Source organism: Nomascus leucogenys, chromosome 16, assembly GCF_006542625.1.
Source record: "Nomascus leucogenys isolate Asia chromosome 16, Asia_NLE_v1, whole genome shotgun sequence".
NCBI lineage: Eukaryota > Metazoa > Chordata > Mammalia > Primates > Hylobatidae > Nomascus > Nomascus leucogenys.
In genome coordinates, this window is record NC_044396.1 from 72,389,445 (window position 1) to 72,404,513 (window position 15,069).

The 15,069-nt window shown below is 34.9% G+C and overlaps 1 protein-coding gene across 1 annotated transcript in view; it reads left to right on the top strand.

The window, feature by feature from the left end:
• The window catches only part of MTBP (MDM2 binding protein), a 78,639-nt gene that overhangs the window by 16,228 nt on the left and 47,342 nt on the right, over window positions 1–15,069 (top strand). Inside the window, exons 10-11 of the mRNA XM_003256161.2 lie at window positions 1,724–1,793; window positions 8,850–8,967. Coding sequence (XP_003256209.1) covers window positions 1,724–1,793; window positions 8,850–8,967 — 188 coding nt within the window. The remainder of the gene's footprint in view (window positions 1–1,723; window positions 1,794–8,849; window positions 8,968–15,069) is intronic.

Consider the following 15,069-nt stretch of genomic DNA (forward strand, 5'->3'; position numbering starts at 1 on the left):
TTTGCTGCAGAAAAGATAACATTTACAAAGGCGTAGGAGAACCTTACCCAGCTGAGAACTGTTTGTACTCTAGAATCATTAGAGAGTAGTGGTTTTTTTATTTGGGGGTGTTGAGGGCAGTTGCTAAGTGATCAGATTGGAGAGCCTTTTCAGATTAATCAGGTCCTAAAAGACCTTACGTATCATGATTGGGATTAAATTCTATCCTAAAGATAATGAGGAATCATACAAGAATTATAAGCCAGACAGCAGCTTAATGAAAAGTAAATTTTAGATCATGCTGGTAGGATTTTGGAAACCTGAGCAAAGCTCGAACTAAACAAGTGGCATTTGGAATGGAGAGCCAGGAAAAGTACATGATGTGTTAAAGATGTAAAATCAACATGATATCATGATTTATTTATTACATGCCGAGAAAGTGAGAAGGCCAGAGAATGTAGTTGATTCCCTATGTTGAAACTGGTGTCACTAGTTGAGATAACATGAGATGAGCCATTTTCATAGAGGAAGAGGAATTCAGGTTCGGGTAGTTGGAGTGGTAATGTACATTGTAGTAAGTAGTTTTAAAAATTTTTTATCCATTGTACATTACTGTTGAGAACCATTTAGCCAGCATGCTACCTGGCAGTACTGTAGACGTTACTTTCAGATATAATCTATTATTAATACTTCTTTTCTCTGTCCTCATCTGTTAGCAGCTTGTAGGTCAGAAGCTATTTGACATATTTATCTTATATTAGATTCTTGCCTTAGACCAGTGGTTTTCAAATTATCTTCCAAGGAAAGTCGAGGACTCAGTTCTCCAGATAATGAGATTGAACGATAAGTTGAGTGGGCATGGCTCTTGGCCCCCTGCTACTGCAACCAGAGCAGCACCTGTTCTGCCCTAAATATTGGGTTTCCAGATAAAATGTCACTTGCAAAAAGTTTCTGCATCAAAAAGGTTTGCAAAGTGCACTGTAAACTGTTTTCATGGTACCACCCAACATTTAGATGTTTGGCCGTGTTTTTACATAATATTCAGTATACTTTTTGCTACCATTATGTTAAGAAAAGTTCTACAACTCGAAAAAAAAATCTTCCCTCAAATACTGTATTTATGCTTTTAGAATAGGCAGAGGACTTCCTGGTATATGGTATAGAGAGGAGGGAGAAATGTTAAGAATCTGTGGAAAATAAAATAAGTAATTTATATACTTAAAAAATGTTTAAATGTTTCTCCTGCCATCAGCATGAAGAAACAGAAGAATCAGTCAGCTGATGTATCGTTTTATGTATTTAAGTAAATATAAATGGTATCACATGTATCTGCAAATATAGTCAACATATTTTAAACTCTCTTTTAAAAATATATAAGAATGTTTAGAAATACACCTAAGAACAGAACATTTTGTATAAAAAGAAATTGTTATTGGCTGGAAATGAAACACTAGCATAGTGTTTTTGAATTTTTATTTAGAAGCTACAGTTTTTATAAATTTCTTGTTCTTATAGTTTATAGTAATGCTGTATATAGTAGCACTGTTTCTTAGCATATTTTCAGAATCAAACAAATAATTGGAAAAATATCCTTAGGGAAAGGTGTAATCGTTAATTGCTACAGTTAAATTTTTTAATAAATGAATTTAAGCAACTGTGGAAGAATTGAAATAATGAAACTTATTTTAAGGAGTACATTGTTTCATGGGTACCATTACATCATTTCTTTAACTCCTTAGTACAGAGGATTGACAAACAGTACCAAACAGAATTCTGTGTTGCTGTTGGAGCAGATTTCTTCTCTGTGTAGCAAGGTATTGAGGGTTTCTTGTGGGTTTTTTGTTTGTTTTTATACTTGCCATTTAAGGATGTGTAAGAAAAGGGAATGTAGCTTATTAATCCGTTTGCTTGATGACTTGGTTTCTTTAATGTAAAATAGGATAATTTTGGTCCTAACTCATATTAAGATATTTTGGACTTTTCATAATAACTGTAAAAGTACTCTGCAAACCTAAGTGACATTTTGTTTTTAGGACAGATTTTCAGAAATAAGCTTTATGACTGGTAATTGCTTTAAAGTTTTACAATTTTATAACATGTTATTGTTAACCTCCTTCAACATGCGATTTTAATTCTATGAGAAGACATTCATATACTTGCATTCTTTTTTTCATTGTAGGGCAGGGGATGAAAGTGGAAAAAGTTAAAGTTCTACTAAATTGTCATTTGGGAGTTTTCAATTTTTCTTTCTAAATTCTGATGATGTTTAGGAGATTTATGGCTACTTTAAAAGTTATTTTGTGTATATAATGATGTAAAATTGGTATATTTTTAACTTTAAAAAAATTACAATATAAAGAATTTTAAGTGGACTCATCTATTTAAAATCAAATTCAGTTTTTAATAGGAAAAAGTGAAAGTCTGCTTTTTTTCTGGTTATTTATTCAACTGTTATGTTTCTGTGAAAACAATTTTTAATGCACAAAATGTTTATTGGCAGTACTTACATTACATTTTCTTATTGTTTTAATAACAAGTAGACTAGCAAATAGTCCTGCAGGGAGAAAATGATTAGTGTAATTATAACAGTTTCCCTATGGTGCTATAATCAAGTCTTGGTTATAATTCCTATGGAAAATGGATATAGTAAAGGAAAAATGATTTTGACCTTAGGATGTATACTTGACTATATACTAACTTAAAATTTTGGCTTCTGGCCTCTTTTTCCATAAATTTAATAGTCCTTTGAATAGGGTGCCAAAGTATTTATTTGATGACGTGGCCTTTACCAATATTAACCTGGCTTTCATCCTCTAAGAATAACTAGTTTGCTAAATTTTGAAATTTTGAAATTTATCTTTTATCATTTATCCAACATATATTCTACTGTGTGTGAGGTACTATACTAGATTACGGGAACCCAGTAATGAAGTGTACAGAAGCTTCTATACTTGTGGAACCTACATTTTAGGGGACAAACAGAAAATAAATAACTGCAGACATAATAAGAATTATGAAGAAATAAACAGCCTGAGATAGGGAATAAGTCAAGAGACCCTACTTTAGATAGAGATTAATAAGGCCATACATTTCTCCAAACTATTTGTAGAGACATCTTATGAATTAGTATATATTGTTTAAGTGCACTGAGAATAAAAAATACTGTGCTTCTATTTTAATCCAGGTAGCTAAGTAGCTCTCTATATAACCCTGTCCAGTCACCTAATCTTTTGGAGCTGCTTCGTTGTATGGATTGAGAATATTATTATTTATCATTAATTATCTGTATTGTCAAATAAGGGAGGAAAGGAATATAGATGGTATAGTAGAAAGTCTTAAATAGAAGAGCATGTTTTTTAGAAAACTTGACTTTAAGCCATAGCTATGCCACTCACTGGCTTACGGCTTTTAATATTGTAAACGGGAAATAATAATCCCTCTGTTACCTATTTTAGAGTTGTAATAAAAACCAAATTGAAATGTATTTTATAAACTACCAAGTATGATATAAATGATAGTTGCTAACTAATTTTTTATTGTCTTTGAAGTTTATGTGGCCCAAATGATTGACACACATATGTGAAACAGTTTCCTTGAAAGTATAAAGCACTAGATATTAGATATTCTCTAAGTAATTTGAAGGTATGATGAAATTTATAGAAATTTTACAGAGAAATTTGTAAAAATCTTATAGAGACTTTTTTTTTTTTTTTTTTTTTGAGATGGAGTCTCGCTCTGTCACCCAGGCTGGAGAGCAGTGGCGCTGTCTTGGCTCACCGCAACCTCTGCCTCCCGGGTTCAAGTGATTCTCCTGCCTCAGCCTCCCAAGTAGCTGGGATTACAGGCATGTCTGGCTAATTTATAGAGACTATTTCAAGTCAAAATGAGATCTGTACCTATAGTTTAACACAAGTGTAACATAAGCATTAGTCCATCTAGTTATTGAAGATAGGCAACACTAATCCTAGAAACACCCTAAACTATTAATCTTTAATAATATATTTTCAGTTGTTTTGTTTTAAATTTGTTGTATTAGATTATCATTTTTTCTTCTTGAACCATGACTGTAAAATACTACAACATACTTTATTAGTAAGGAATAGAGACTTTATAACTATGTTCCCAGTTCAATGCAACAAAAGGGATTATTTTTGAAGCAGTATATTATGTAACTTAGAAAACAAATCTAAATATGAAGTAAATTATTTTTCTTACACATTGAGTTATGGTTTGTTTTTTACTCTTTTTTTTTTTTTTTTAGACGGAGTCTTGCTCTGTTGCCCAGGCTGGAGTGCAATGGTGTGATCTTGGCTCACTGCAACCTCTGTCTCCTGGGTTCAAGCAATTCTTCTGGCTCAGCCACTCAAATACCTGGAACTACAGGTATACACCACCATGGTTGGCTAATTTTTTTTTGTATATTTAGTAGAGACAGAGTTTCATTATGTTGGCCAGGCTGGTCTTGAACTCTTGACCTCAAGTGACCCACCCACCTCGGCCTCCCAAAGTGCTAGGATTACAGGCGTGAGCCACCGCACCTGGTCATTTTTTACATTTTTGAAAAAGTGTTTAATTACATACCAGTTCTTTGAAATCCAGTGCTTTATAACTTGGGTTTCAGCTGGGCGCGGTGGCTCACGCCTGGGAGCCTGCTGGCTCCCAGCACTTTGGGAGACCAAGGCGGGTGGATCACCTGAGGTCAAGAGTTCGAGACCATCCTGGCCAACATGGTGAAACCCCTTCTCTACTAAAAATACAAAAAATTAGCCAGTCAAGGAGGCACTTGCCTGTAGTCCCAGCTATGCGGGAGACTGAGGTAGGAGAATCACTTGTACCCAGGAGGTGGAGGTTGCAATGAGCCAAGATCGCGCCACTGTATTCAAGCCTGGGCAACAGAGTGAGAGTCCGTCTCAAGAAATAAATAAATAAATAAATAAATAACTTGGGTTTCATTTATTAAACAATTAATTTTTTTTCTTTTTTTAATGTTTTTACTGCTACTGTCTGTCAGATGCTTGTTCGTAATATTGGATAGAATAAGATGGACAGGCCCTTTCTCAGGAAACTTTCATGGTGCTTAAATTCTATTGCTTTATGTGATATTCAGTCAGCATCTTAGCTTAAACAAATTATCTCTCTATGTACCTATGATTAGCCCCGGAATATAGGTAAAAGCTTCTTGGAGTAAAGCTTATTTTACTAATAATTAAGCTAGATTAGGAAAAGACAAGATAGGATTATTAGGGAGTTATGATGTTCACTAATCTTCTGGCTGGGAAATATTTCTTCAAAGAGGAATTTGCAAGCTAGAAACCTGATTTCCACAACGACTGCTTGTTGGAGAGGACCTACTGAAAAGATTTAATCAAGATTTTGAAACTCAGGCCAGGTGCAGTGGCTCACGCCTGTAATCCCACCACTTTGGAAGGCCGAGGCGGTGGATCACTTGAGGTCAGGAGTCCAAGACCAGCCTGAGCAACATGGTGAAGCCCTGCCTGTACTAAAACAATAGAAAATATTAGCCAGGCATGGTGGCACGCGCCTACTTGAGAGGCTGAGGTGGGAGAGTCGCTTAAACCAGGGAGGCAGAGGTTGCAGTGAGCCGAGATCACACCACTGCACTCCAGCATGGGCAATGGGGTGAGATTGTCTCAAAAAAAAGATTTTGAAACTCAGATTTGAAATGTTATTTGGCGTTTATATTCTGGATATAGAATGATAGCCTGAACAGATCATCCTCAAGTCTCTCAGAGGTTATCTAATGATTAGTGTATGGGTGAGAACAAGTTATCAGCACCTAAGTGTACTAAGAATGCATTATAAACAACTGACAATTTTATTTTGTAGGGAATTATAGTTTGTGTGATTTAGAAATACTTATTTTCATATTTGTAGCAAATGTCTAGTCAATTTCAGGCTGTCTCAAAAGTGTGGCCATTTCAGCTAATGGGTCCCACCACATTTATATTAGGCTATAAGTAATGTATTGAACTGCATTTAGCATCCCTAAAATGTTGAGAAAGCTGTAACTGGGACCCAGTCTGGCATACTCACATTACAGCCTTGTCCACCTTTTTAACCATACAGTCTGGTCACATTTTTTGTGCTATGAAGTCTTATGTATGCAAGAAAGAAGAACTAGGATTTAATGTCGAGAAAATTAGATATATTTTTTATATTCAATGATTATTTTCTGTTGCTAAATATTTTTATTTTTAATTTCTAATTCTTAACTACATAAAATATATTTGACTTTAAAAAGATTATGGCTATAATAATAAAGAAAAACAAGCATATTTCTTTTAACCTTATTTTGTTCCTAACATATTAGGTTGGTGTAAAAGTAATTATGGTTTCAGAACATGAATTTTAAATCATTATAACTAGGCTCAAACACATCTTTATGAATAAAAATAGAAACCATTACAATCAAAACATTTTTGCCAATGAGAATTAAGTTTTTTTATTCCTGTAGTGTAAAAATCCATGCTTTGGAATTCTGTGAACTCTTGGAAAGCGTTTTCTGCATCCTGCCTTGCCTGTGGAAGCATTTTCCTTGCAAAAACTTGTTGAGATGCTTGAGGAAGTGGCAGTCAGTTGGTGAGAGGTCAGGTGAATATGATGGATGAGGCAAAACTTTGTAGCCCAGTTCATTCAACTTTTGAAGCATTCGTTGTGTGACATGTGGTCGGGCGTTGTCATGGAGAAGAATTGGGCCCTTTCTGTTGGCAAATGCCGGCTATAGGTGTTGCAGTTTTCAGTGCATCTCATTGATTTGCTGAGCATAAGTCTCAGATGTAATGGTTTCACCAGGATTCAAAAAGCCGTCATGGATCAGAATGGCAGCAGACCAGGAAACAGTGACCATGACCTTTTTCTTAGTGCAAATTTGGCTTTGGGAAGTGCTTTGGAGCTTCTTCTCGGTCCAACCACCAGGCTGGTCGTCGCCCACTTTTCGTCACACAATCTGATCAAGAAATTGTTCATTGTTGCGTAAAATAAGGGAAGACGACACTTCAAAACAACAATTTTTTAAATTTTTGCTCAGCTCACGAGGCACCTACTTATTGAGCTTTTGGGGGTTTATTTATTTATTTTTTTGTTTTGTTTTTGAGATAGAGTCTCACTCTGTTGCCCAGGCTGGAGTGCAGTGGCTCAGTCTGGGCTCACTGCAACCTCTGCCTCCCAGGTTCAAGCAATTCTCCTGCCTCAGCCTCACAAGTGTCTGGGACTACAGGCGTATGCCACCATGCCTGGCTAATTTTTGTATCTTTAGTAGAGACAGGGTTACACCATATTGGCCAGGGTGGTCTCGAACTCCTGACCTCAGGTGATCCACCTGCCTCAGCCTCCCAAAAGTGCTGAGATTACAGGTATGAGCCAACATGCCTGGCCTTATTGAGCTTTCTAATCTGCTTCAAATGCCGAATGACCATAGAATGGTCGACAGTGAGTTCTTCTGCAACTTCTTGTGTAGTTGTAAGAGGATCAGCTTCGATCATTGCTCTCAATTGGTTATTGTCAGCTTCCTATGGCCAGCCACTATACCACTCGTCTTCAAGGCTCTCGTCTCTTTTGCAAAACTTTTTGAACCGCCATTGCACTGCATGTTCGTTAGCAGTTCCTGGGCCAAATGCGTTGATGTTGCAAGTTGTCTCCACTGCTTTATGACTCATTTTGAACTCGAATAAGAAAATTACTCAATTTGTTTTTCGTCTAACATCATTTCCATAGTCTAAAATAAACATAAACAACAAGTAATAAGTTATTAGCAAGAAAACATAAAGTGAGTGTTGCTCATTAAAATGATGTATAACATAACCACATTTATTTAAGAACATATTCCAATATCAAACGGCAAATTTCAACAGTGAAAAAACCACAATTACATTTGCACCAACCTTAATATTTATTTTTATATCTGTGAATTAAGAATGCATAAGTAAAAATAATAAATAGCAACAAAACATTAAAATATTAGTGATCACATATTTCATGTAACTAGTCCATCGATATAGGACAGTTAAAAGTGATTTTGCACTAGCTTTAAGATCTTTGGCAAATGCTTTGCCTAAATTTTCCCAAAGTTTTAAAATGAAATACTTTTTACTGAGATGTGCCGATTGATGTAGCTGCATTTCTAAAATAACAGGAAAAATATGGCTTTCAGAACTGTGGTTTGTTTTATTCAGCCCTTAATAAACTGAGAATTTACCTAAATAGATTATGGTGATTTTGTTGAACCAATATTTAATAAGCATCTGTATCCCCAGCCCTGGCAATACAAAGATGAATAAGCTGAGTTTGCTCATAAATCAGTCAGAAGTTACTGTATGTTTTCTAGCATATAATTCATTGTCTTCTCATCAGTTTTTACCTATTAGCATTAAATCTCTGATTTCCAGGAACAAAGTTTCTAAATTGCCTTCAAATGTATTTTAATTCTGAAACTAGAACAATAGTTCATCTAGTCAAAAAGTTATACGATGATGGTTGAATATAACAAAATATTTTGGTGCTAGAACTCAGCCTTACACTGTTTTGTATATATACAAATAAATTATGTCCACAACCTGAACTTGAAGCAAATATTGTGAATTTTTCAGAGATGTATACCTCAGTGGAAAAGGGAAGACTGTAGCTTTGAATGCCTTTGCTGTTTTTGTTTGTCTGCATTTTAGCTTTTGTTTTGTTTTGACAGAGGGTGGGCCATTGTTCTTACTTTTTAGTTTTTATAGTGGAGTTTTTGGGAGAGGGCATTACTAATTGCATGTTAAATTGGTGAAATATGAGTGGAAAATTGTCAACTGGCACTATTCAAGAATGAATCTCAATGTGCAATCAATAAAAATATGGTCTGTTTTATTCAGGTTGGTGCTCTTTTTGTATTGCCATGTACCATTAGTAACATACTGATTCCACCTCCCAACCAACTCAGTTCAAGAAAATGGAAGGAATATATAGCTAAAAAGCCTAAAACAATCAGTGGTAAGTATTACATGTTTCAGTTGTTTTAATGATGCAGCATAGTTAATATATGTATCAAATTTGAAGTGAAGATAACATTTCTATATGAGAAAACAGTATTTCATATTATTGGTACTGATTACCAGGAGTCCACATCATTTTAAGATTTTTAATTGCAACCTACTGTAACATAAAGTATTTCTAACCATATTCATTTAAAATGCTAGTGATCTAAAGGCAGAACTCTTGGTTCATTAGATAGCTAATTATATTGAACATGGGTTTTTTAGAGATGTTTCAGGAATCAAATTTGTGAAAAGAGTGGTTCATTTATTATATGGTACATAAAAAATCTGTGATAATTTTTTGAAGAAATTAGTAGAAGTTATTTATTTATTTATTTATTTAGAGATAGAGTCTCGCTTTGTCACCCAGGCTAGAGTGTGGTGGCACGATCTTGGTTCACTGCAACCTCCACCTCCTGGGTTCAAGTGATTCTCCTGCTTCAGCCTCCCGAGTAGATGTGATTATAGGCACCCACCACCACGCCTGGCCAATTTTTATATTTTTAGTCGAGATGGGGTTTCACCATGTTGGCCAGGCTGGTCTCGAACTCCTGACCTCAAGTGATCCGCCCACCTCCGCCTCCCAGAGTGCTAGGATTACAGGCGTGGGCCACCGCATCTGACGTAAAGTTTTTTACTTAACAGTTTAACTATATGTTACACAGTATTCCAAGCATTCTATTTTAGAAATATTGATTCATTTAATTTTTGTAATAACCCCATATACTTATTTTTATCCCCATTTTACAGATGAAGGAATTGGAGCTTAGAGAAGTGACAGAGCTATTAATTGGCAGAACCTATGGCTCTGTCACTTCTCCAAGGGTTTGAACCTGTGCTCTTGTGCTCTTTACCACTACACTGTGTTTCCACTCTGTTCCTCTAGTATGTTCAAGTTGTCTTTATCCAAATGAAAATTTCTGTTATAAAATCAGAGATTAAGTCCAAACCCTAGTATTTTATGAGGTGACTCTGGCTTAGAATGTTAAAATTACTTACCCAAAGTCACATTGGTGAAGTGTGTTCCATCATACTTTGGCTTTGATGTGTGTTTTTTAAATTGAACAAAAATTTTTTACTTTTTTTTTAGCTTATAGTTTTTGTGACCCATAATGTGATGGGACTAAGAACTGTAGTTGAAACTATTATGAAGAAATCTGTAGAAATACTCCACAGGGCCCTTGAATTTTGAGGAATACAGTTTTAAAATCAGTAGCTTATACAGTACAGACTGTCTATTTTTCTGTATAAGAAACAGGAGAGATACTGAATTCTATTTTAACAGATGGTGAATTTCAAATGTAGGTAAGTTATCTATGTGGAAATTTAAATGTAGAGTTTGAAATTTAGATACAGATCTCTAGGTAATAGTCAGGGCTGGAGATCTAGATTTTGAGTTTTCCAGCAGTTTTGTTTATCTATTGTGTAATGAGCCACCCCAAAACTTAGTGGCTTGAAAGAGCAAACACTTTGTTTGCTTATAGTTTTCCAGTCTTAGCTGCCCTCATCAAAGTAGTTCTACCGATCTCACAAGAGGTCATTGATGTGGGTGTTTTGAACTTGCAGATCATTTGGAGGCTGGGTTCAGCGGAGCTGGCTGGCTTTCTCTCTCCGTTTAGTCTCAGAGCCTTTTCCTTGCCACATGGTCTTCTCACATGATCTCTCCTGCAAGTTAGCTGGAATTTTTCCATGGTGGCTCAGGACAAACATATAGAACTTGAAACTACCAAGACTTTTTAAGGCTTAATCCCAGGACTAGCCCAGTCTTACTTCTGTTACATTCCGTTATTTAGAGCTAGTTACAAGAATAGTCCAAATTCAAGGGGGAAGTACCTATCCAAAGGTGTAAATAATAGGAAGCCACCCATGTAAAAAGTCTACCATAGGTGCCTATGAGTTAGGAATGTAGAATGTTAGGAATGGTTGAAAACAACAATACATAAAGAACATGGCTAGAGAAGAGAGCCAAGGATAAGGTCTTTAGAAATACAGTTATCCCTCAGTATCCACTGGGGATTGGTTCCAGGACCCCTGTGGATAACAAAATTCCTAGATGCTCAAACCCCTCATATAAAATGGAGTAGGAGTTGCATATAACCTCTGCACATCCTCCTGTGTACTTTGCATCATCTCTAGATTACTTATAATGCCTGATACAATGTAAATGCTATGTAAATACTTGTTATACTATATTGTTTTTTAAACTTGTATTCTTTTTGGTTGTTAATTTGTTATTTTTAAAATTTTTTTGGAATATTTTCAATTCGTGGTTGGTTGAATCCACAGTGTGAAACCCATAGATGTAGAGGGCAAATTGTACCTGCATGTAAGGTGAAAGTGGAGGGAAAGTTAGGAAATGATATGGTAAATGGTCTTTGGAAGACCCTAGCAAGTTATCATTAACATCAGCATTAAAATACCATTTATATAAAGCGTGGTGCAAAGTGTGGGAAATAAAGGAGCATCAAACTGGGTTTTTACACTTGAGGAAGTAGATTCATCATCTTTTTCTTTGTGAAATTTATACTCAAGAGAGGAATGTACCTAGGAAAATAATTATAAGTCTGTTTAGCCAACATTGTGAAGGCAAGATGAAAGGTACTTCCAGAGCGTATGACCTAACATAGCCTTAAGAGCTCAAGAAAAGTTTCCTATAGGAGGAGACATTATTACTGTAACTTACTGCACCATACTAATACGTGAATAAGTACAGCTTTTAACCCTTCTCATCTCACAGGGAACAAATATATATTTGGTAATTTTGGCACTTGCTAAAACAAAATCAGAAATAGATTTTCTGAGTGGCAATATAGTCAATTTCACTTATTCTACATATAATCATGGGATAATATTGATCCATTTCTCAGCTTTACATATGTCCAAAATTGATTAGACATATGCAGACATATGCAATCAGTGAATCATAATATTAACATCTCCTCAATAAACTTGAGTGTATTCTGGCAGCCCATTCATTATTTATTTTTCCCCTTGTAACTTTCTCCAACTTCAAACAACCATTACGTTGGAACTTCTGATTTTAAGGTAGTTTACCCTTAACTTAGGTGTGGGTTTTTTTTGGCATGATTTCCATTGTAATTTTAAGAATATATCGTGGCTTGGTTTGATTTTTTAAAATTATCTCCTCTTGAAATTTGAGCATTCATATTGGTAACTTGTGAATAATAATAAGACACAGATCTCATAATCTTTGAAGCCAGATTGTTGATTACTGATTAGGCTGGATCATTAAGGGCTGATTAAGCTGACACTTAACAGTATTTAAAAAAAGGAATCTTAGAAGTAGAAATAAAATCAAACTGGACAGTTGATTATTCAGTTCTATTCTACCCATAATCCTCTCTGTAGGATAAATTCTTACCCATTGATGGAACTTTTTTTTTGTAAAAATAGAGAAGCTGAGTTTTAGCTAATGGAAAAGCTTCAATAACTCACACCTGGAAAACTTCCTCTCCCTTCCTAGCATCACTAACAATACCCTTTCTCACTATCCCAAATCATATAGTGACTCACAGATCATTCTCCTACACCGTGACTCTGTTTCTCCACAGTCTACTGCATTATGCCCAACTGTCCTCGATTGTTGCCACATATATTCCAGAATCTTCATTCTAACTTTGTACTGTTTCCTAAAAGTATTCCTTGATTTTATTCCTTTGTGACTTTATTATTCATTCATTCATCTAGTCAGTTATACCTTTTATTCATTTATTTGAATATACAGCAGATATTGTGTATCAAGCATGGTACTGTTATCTTGGGATTACTGATCCATGAGATAGACTTGAGTCTTCCTCTAATGGAATTTACACTGTACCACAGAAAATAGATATTCAGAAGTTATTATAACATTGTATTTAGTAGTCACTGACTAGAAAAAAATCACCAATCCATACTGAATGAAAAAAGCAAGGTATGCAATAGTTATGCTATTATTAATGGTAAAAACAACTTTGTGTGTATTGAGCATTTAAACATATTTTTATATGCATTAAGTATCCACTTTTTCAACAGATATTTTTATCGAGCACTTATAATATATTAGGCACTGTTTTACATGCTGGACTAGCAGTAAATAGAACAAAATCCTTGCCCTAATGGAGCTTACTTTATGGTAGAGGTAACAGGTTTAGTTTTTCCCCCAGATAGCCATTTGACTAGTTCCTAATTTTTTGAAGTCTTTACTCCAAAATCATTTTTCTCTTTTAGGACCTTTTTTGCCAGCCCATCTAAAGTTGCAAACAGACTCTTCTCCTGACCTCTTATTCATCTTCCTAGCTTTATCTTTTTACCTTAGTACTCATGCTGTCTAATATACTAAATGTTTGTCTACCTGACACTTAACAGTTACTCAAAAATATTTGTTAAATAATGAGTGAAGTATATATTTCTAGGTAGTAATAACTGCTCTCCAGACAGATAAAGAAAGACTTTGAATGGACTCCATCCATGTAGTGTGAACCAAAATTTGTGCTCCAGTTTTTATCAGTTTCCTAGGTTTCATCCTTTGATGAAATAAAAAATATATATGTATTAATTTGAACCATATGATGTTTTTATATATCAAAAATTGTTACATATCAGCAATTTCATATAGTTTGAACTAAAATGGACAAACAATGCCCAATTTGAAGTATGGTTTAATTATAATAGCAAATGAATGCCTTTTAAAATTGGTATTCAATAAAATACCCAGAAATTATTGTGATACAGGAAAAATGCAAAAGCACTGTACAAACAAATGCAATTAAGTCAACCTTATTACATTTCAAAAGAAAAATGCCTATATGTAAAACTTTTATTGAGAAGACAGATGAATAGTGAAAAATGTTTGGCTCACCGTGTTTAGAGAGATTTTTATGAAATTGTCAAAAAATTGAATGATCATCTGCAACCTAAACAAATCATAGATAAGTAATAAAAAATTTTATCTCCCAATATTGAAAGCCTACTATGTGCCATATGCTGTGGATTCATTATCTTTAATTCTCAAAACAATACTGAGAAGTAGGTTTTTAAAAAACCTTTATATTACAATTGAGAAAAATAAGGTAATCAAGGAAACCAAGAATCTTATCTAATGTCACAGGGTGGAATTAGAATTTCTACCTAATTTTGAATGTATCTAAAGGCCATGCATGATTTCTTTTGTCACATCATGTATACTTTTGTTGAAAATAATTTTTAAAACTTGGTCTTTTCGGCCTTCAATAAACTTAAACACCCCTTCATGCTAACACTCTCAGTAAGCTAGGTATTGATGGAACGTATCTCAAAATAATAAGAGCTGTTTATGACAAACATATCATACTGAATGGGCAAAACCTGGAAGGATTCCCTTTGAAAACTGGCACAAGACAAGGATGCCCTCTCTCACCACTCCTATTCAACATAGTATTGGAAGTTCTGGCCAAGGTAATCAGGCAAGAGAAAGTGATAAAGGGTATTCAAATAGGAAGACAGGAAGTCAAATTGCCTCTGTTTGCAGATGACATGATTGTATATTTAGAAAACTCCATCGTCTCAGCCCAAAATCGCCTTAAGCTGATAAGCAACTTCAGCAAATCTCAGGATACAAAATTAATGTGCAAAAATCACAAGCATTCCTATACACCAATAATAGACAAAGAGCCAAATCATGAGTGAACTCCCCTTCACAATTGCTACAAAGAGAATAAAATACCTAGGAATACAACTTACAAAGGCTGTGAGGGACCTTTTCAAGGAGAACTACAAAGCACTGCTCAAGGAAATAAGAGAGGACACAAACAAATGGAAGACTATTTCATGCTCATAGATAGGTAGAATCAATACCATGAAAATGGCCATACTGCCCCAAGTAATTTATAGATTCAGTGCTATCCGCATCAAGCTACGACTGACTTTCTTCACAGAATTAGAAAAACTACTTTAAATTTCATATGGAACCAAGAAAGAGCTCGTATAGCCAAGACAATCCTAAGCAAAAAGAACAGAGCTGGAGGCATTACGCTACCTGACTTCTAGCTATACTACAAGACTACAGTAACCAAAACAG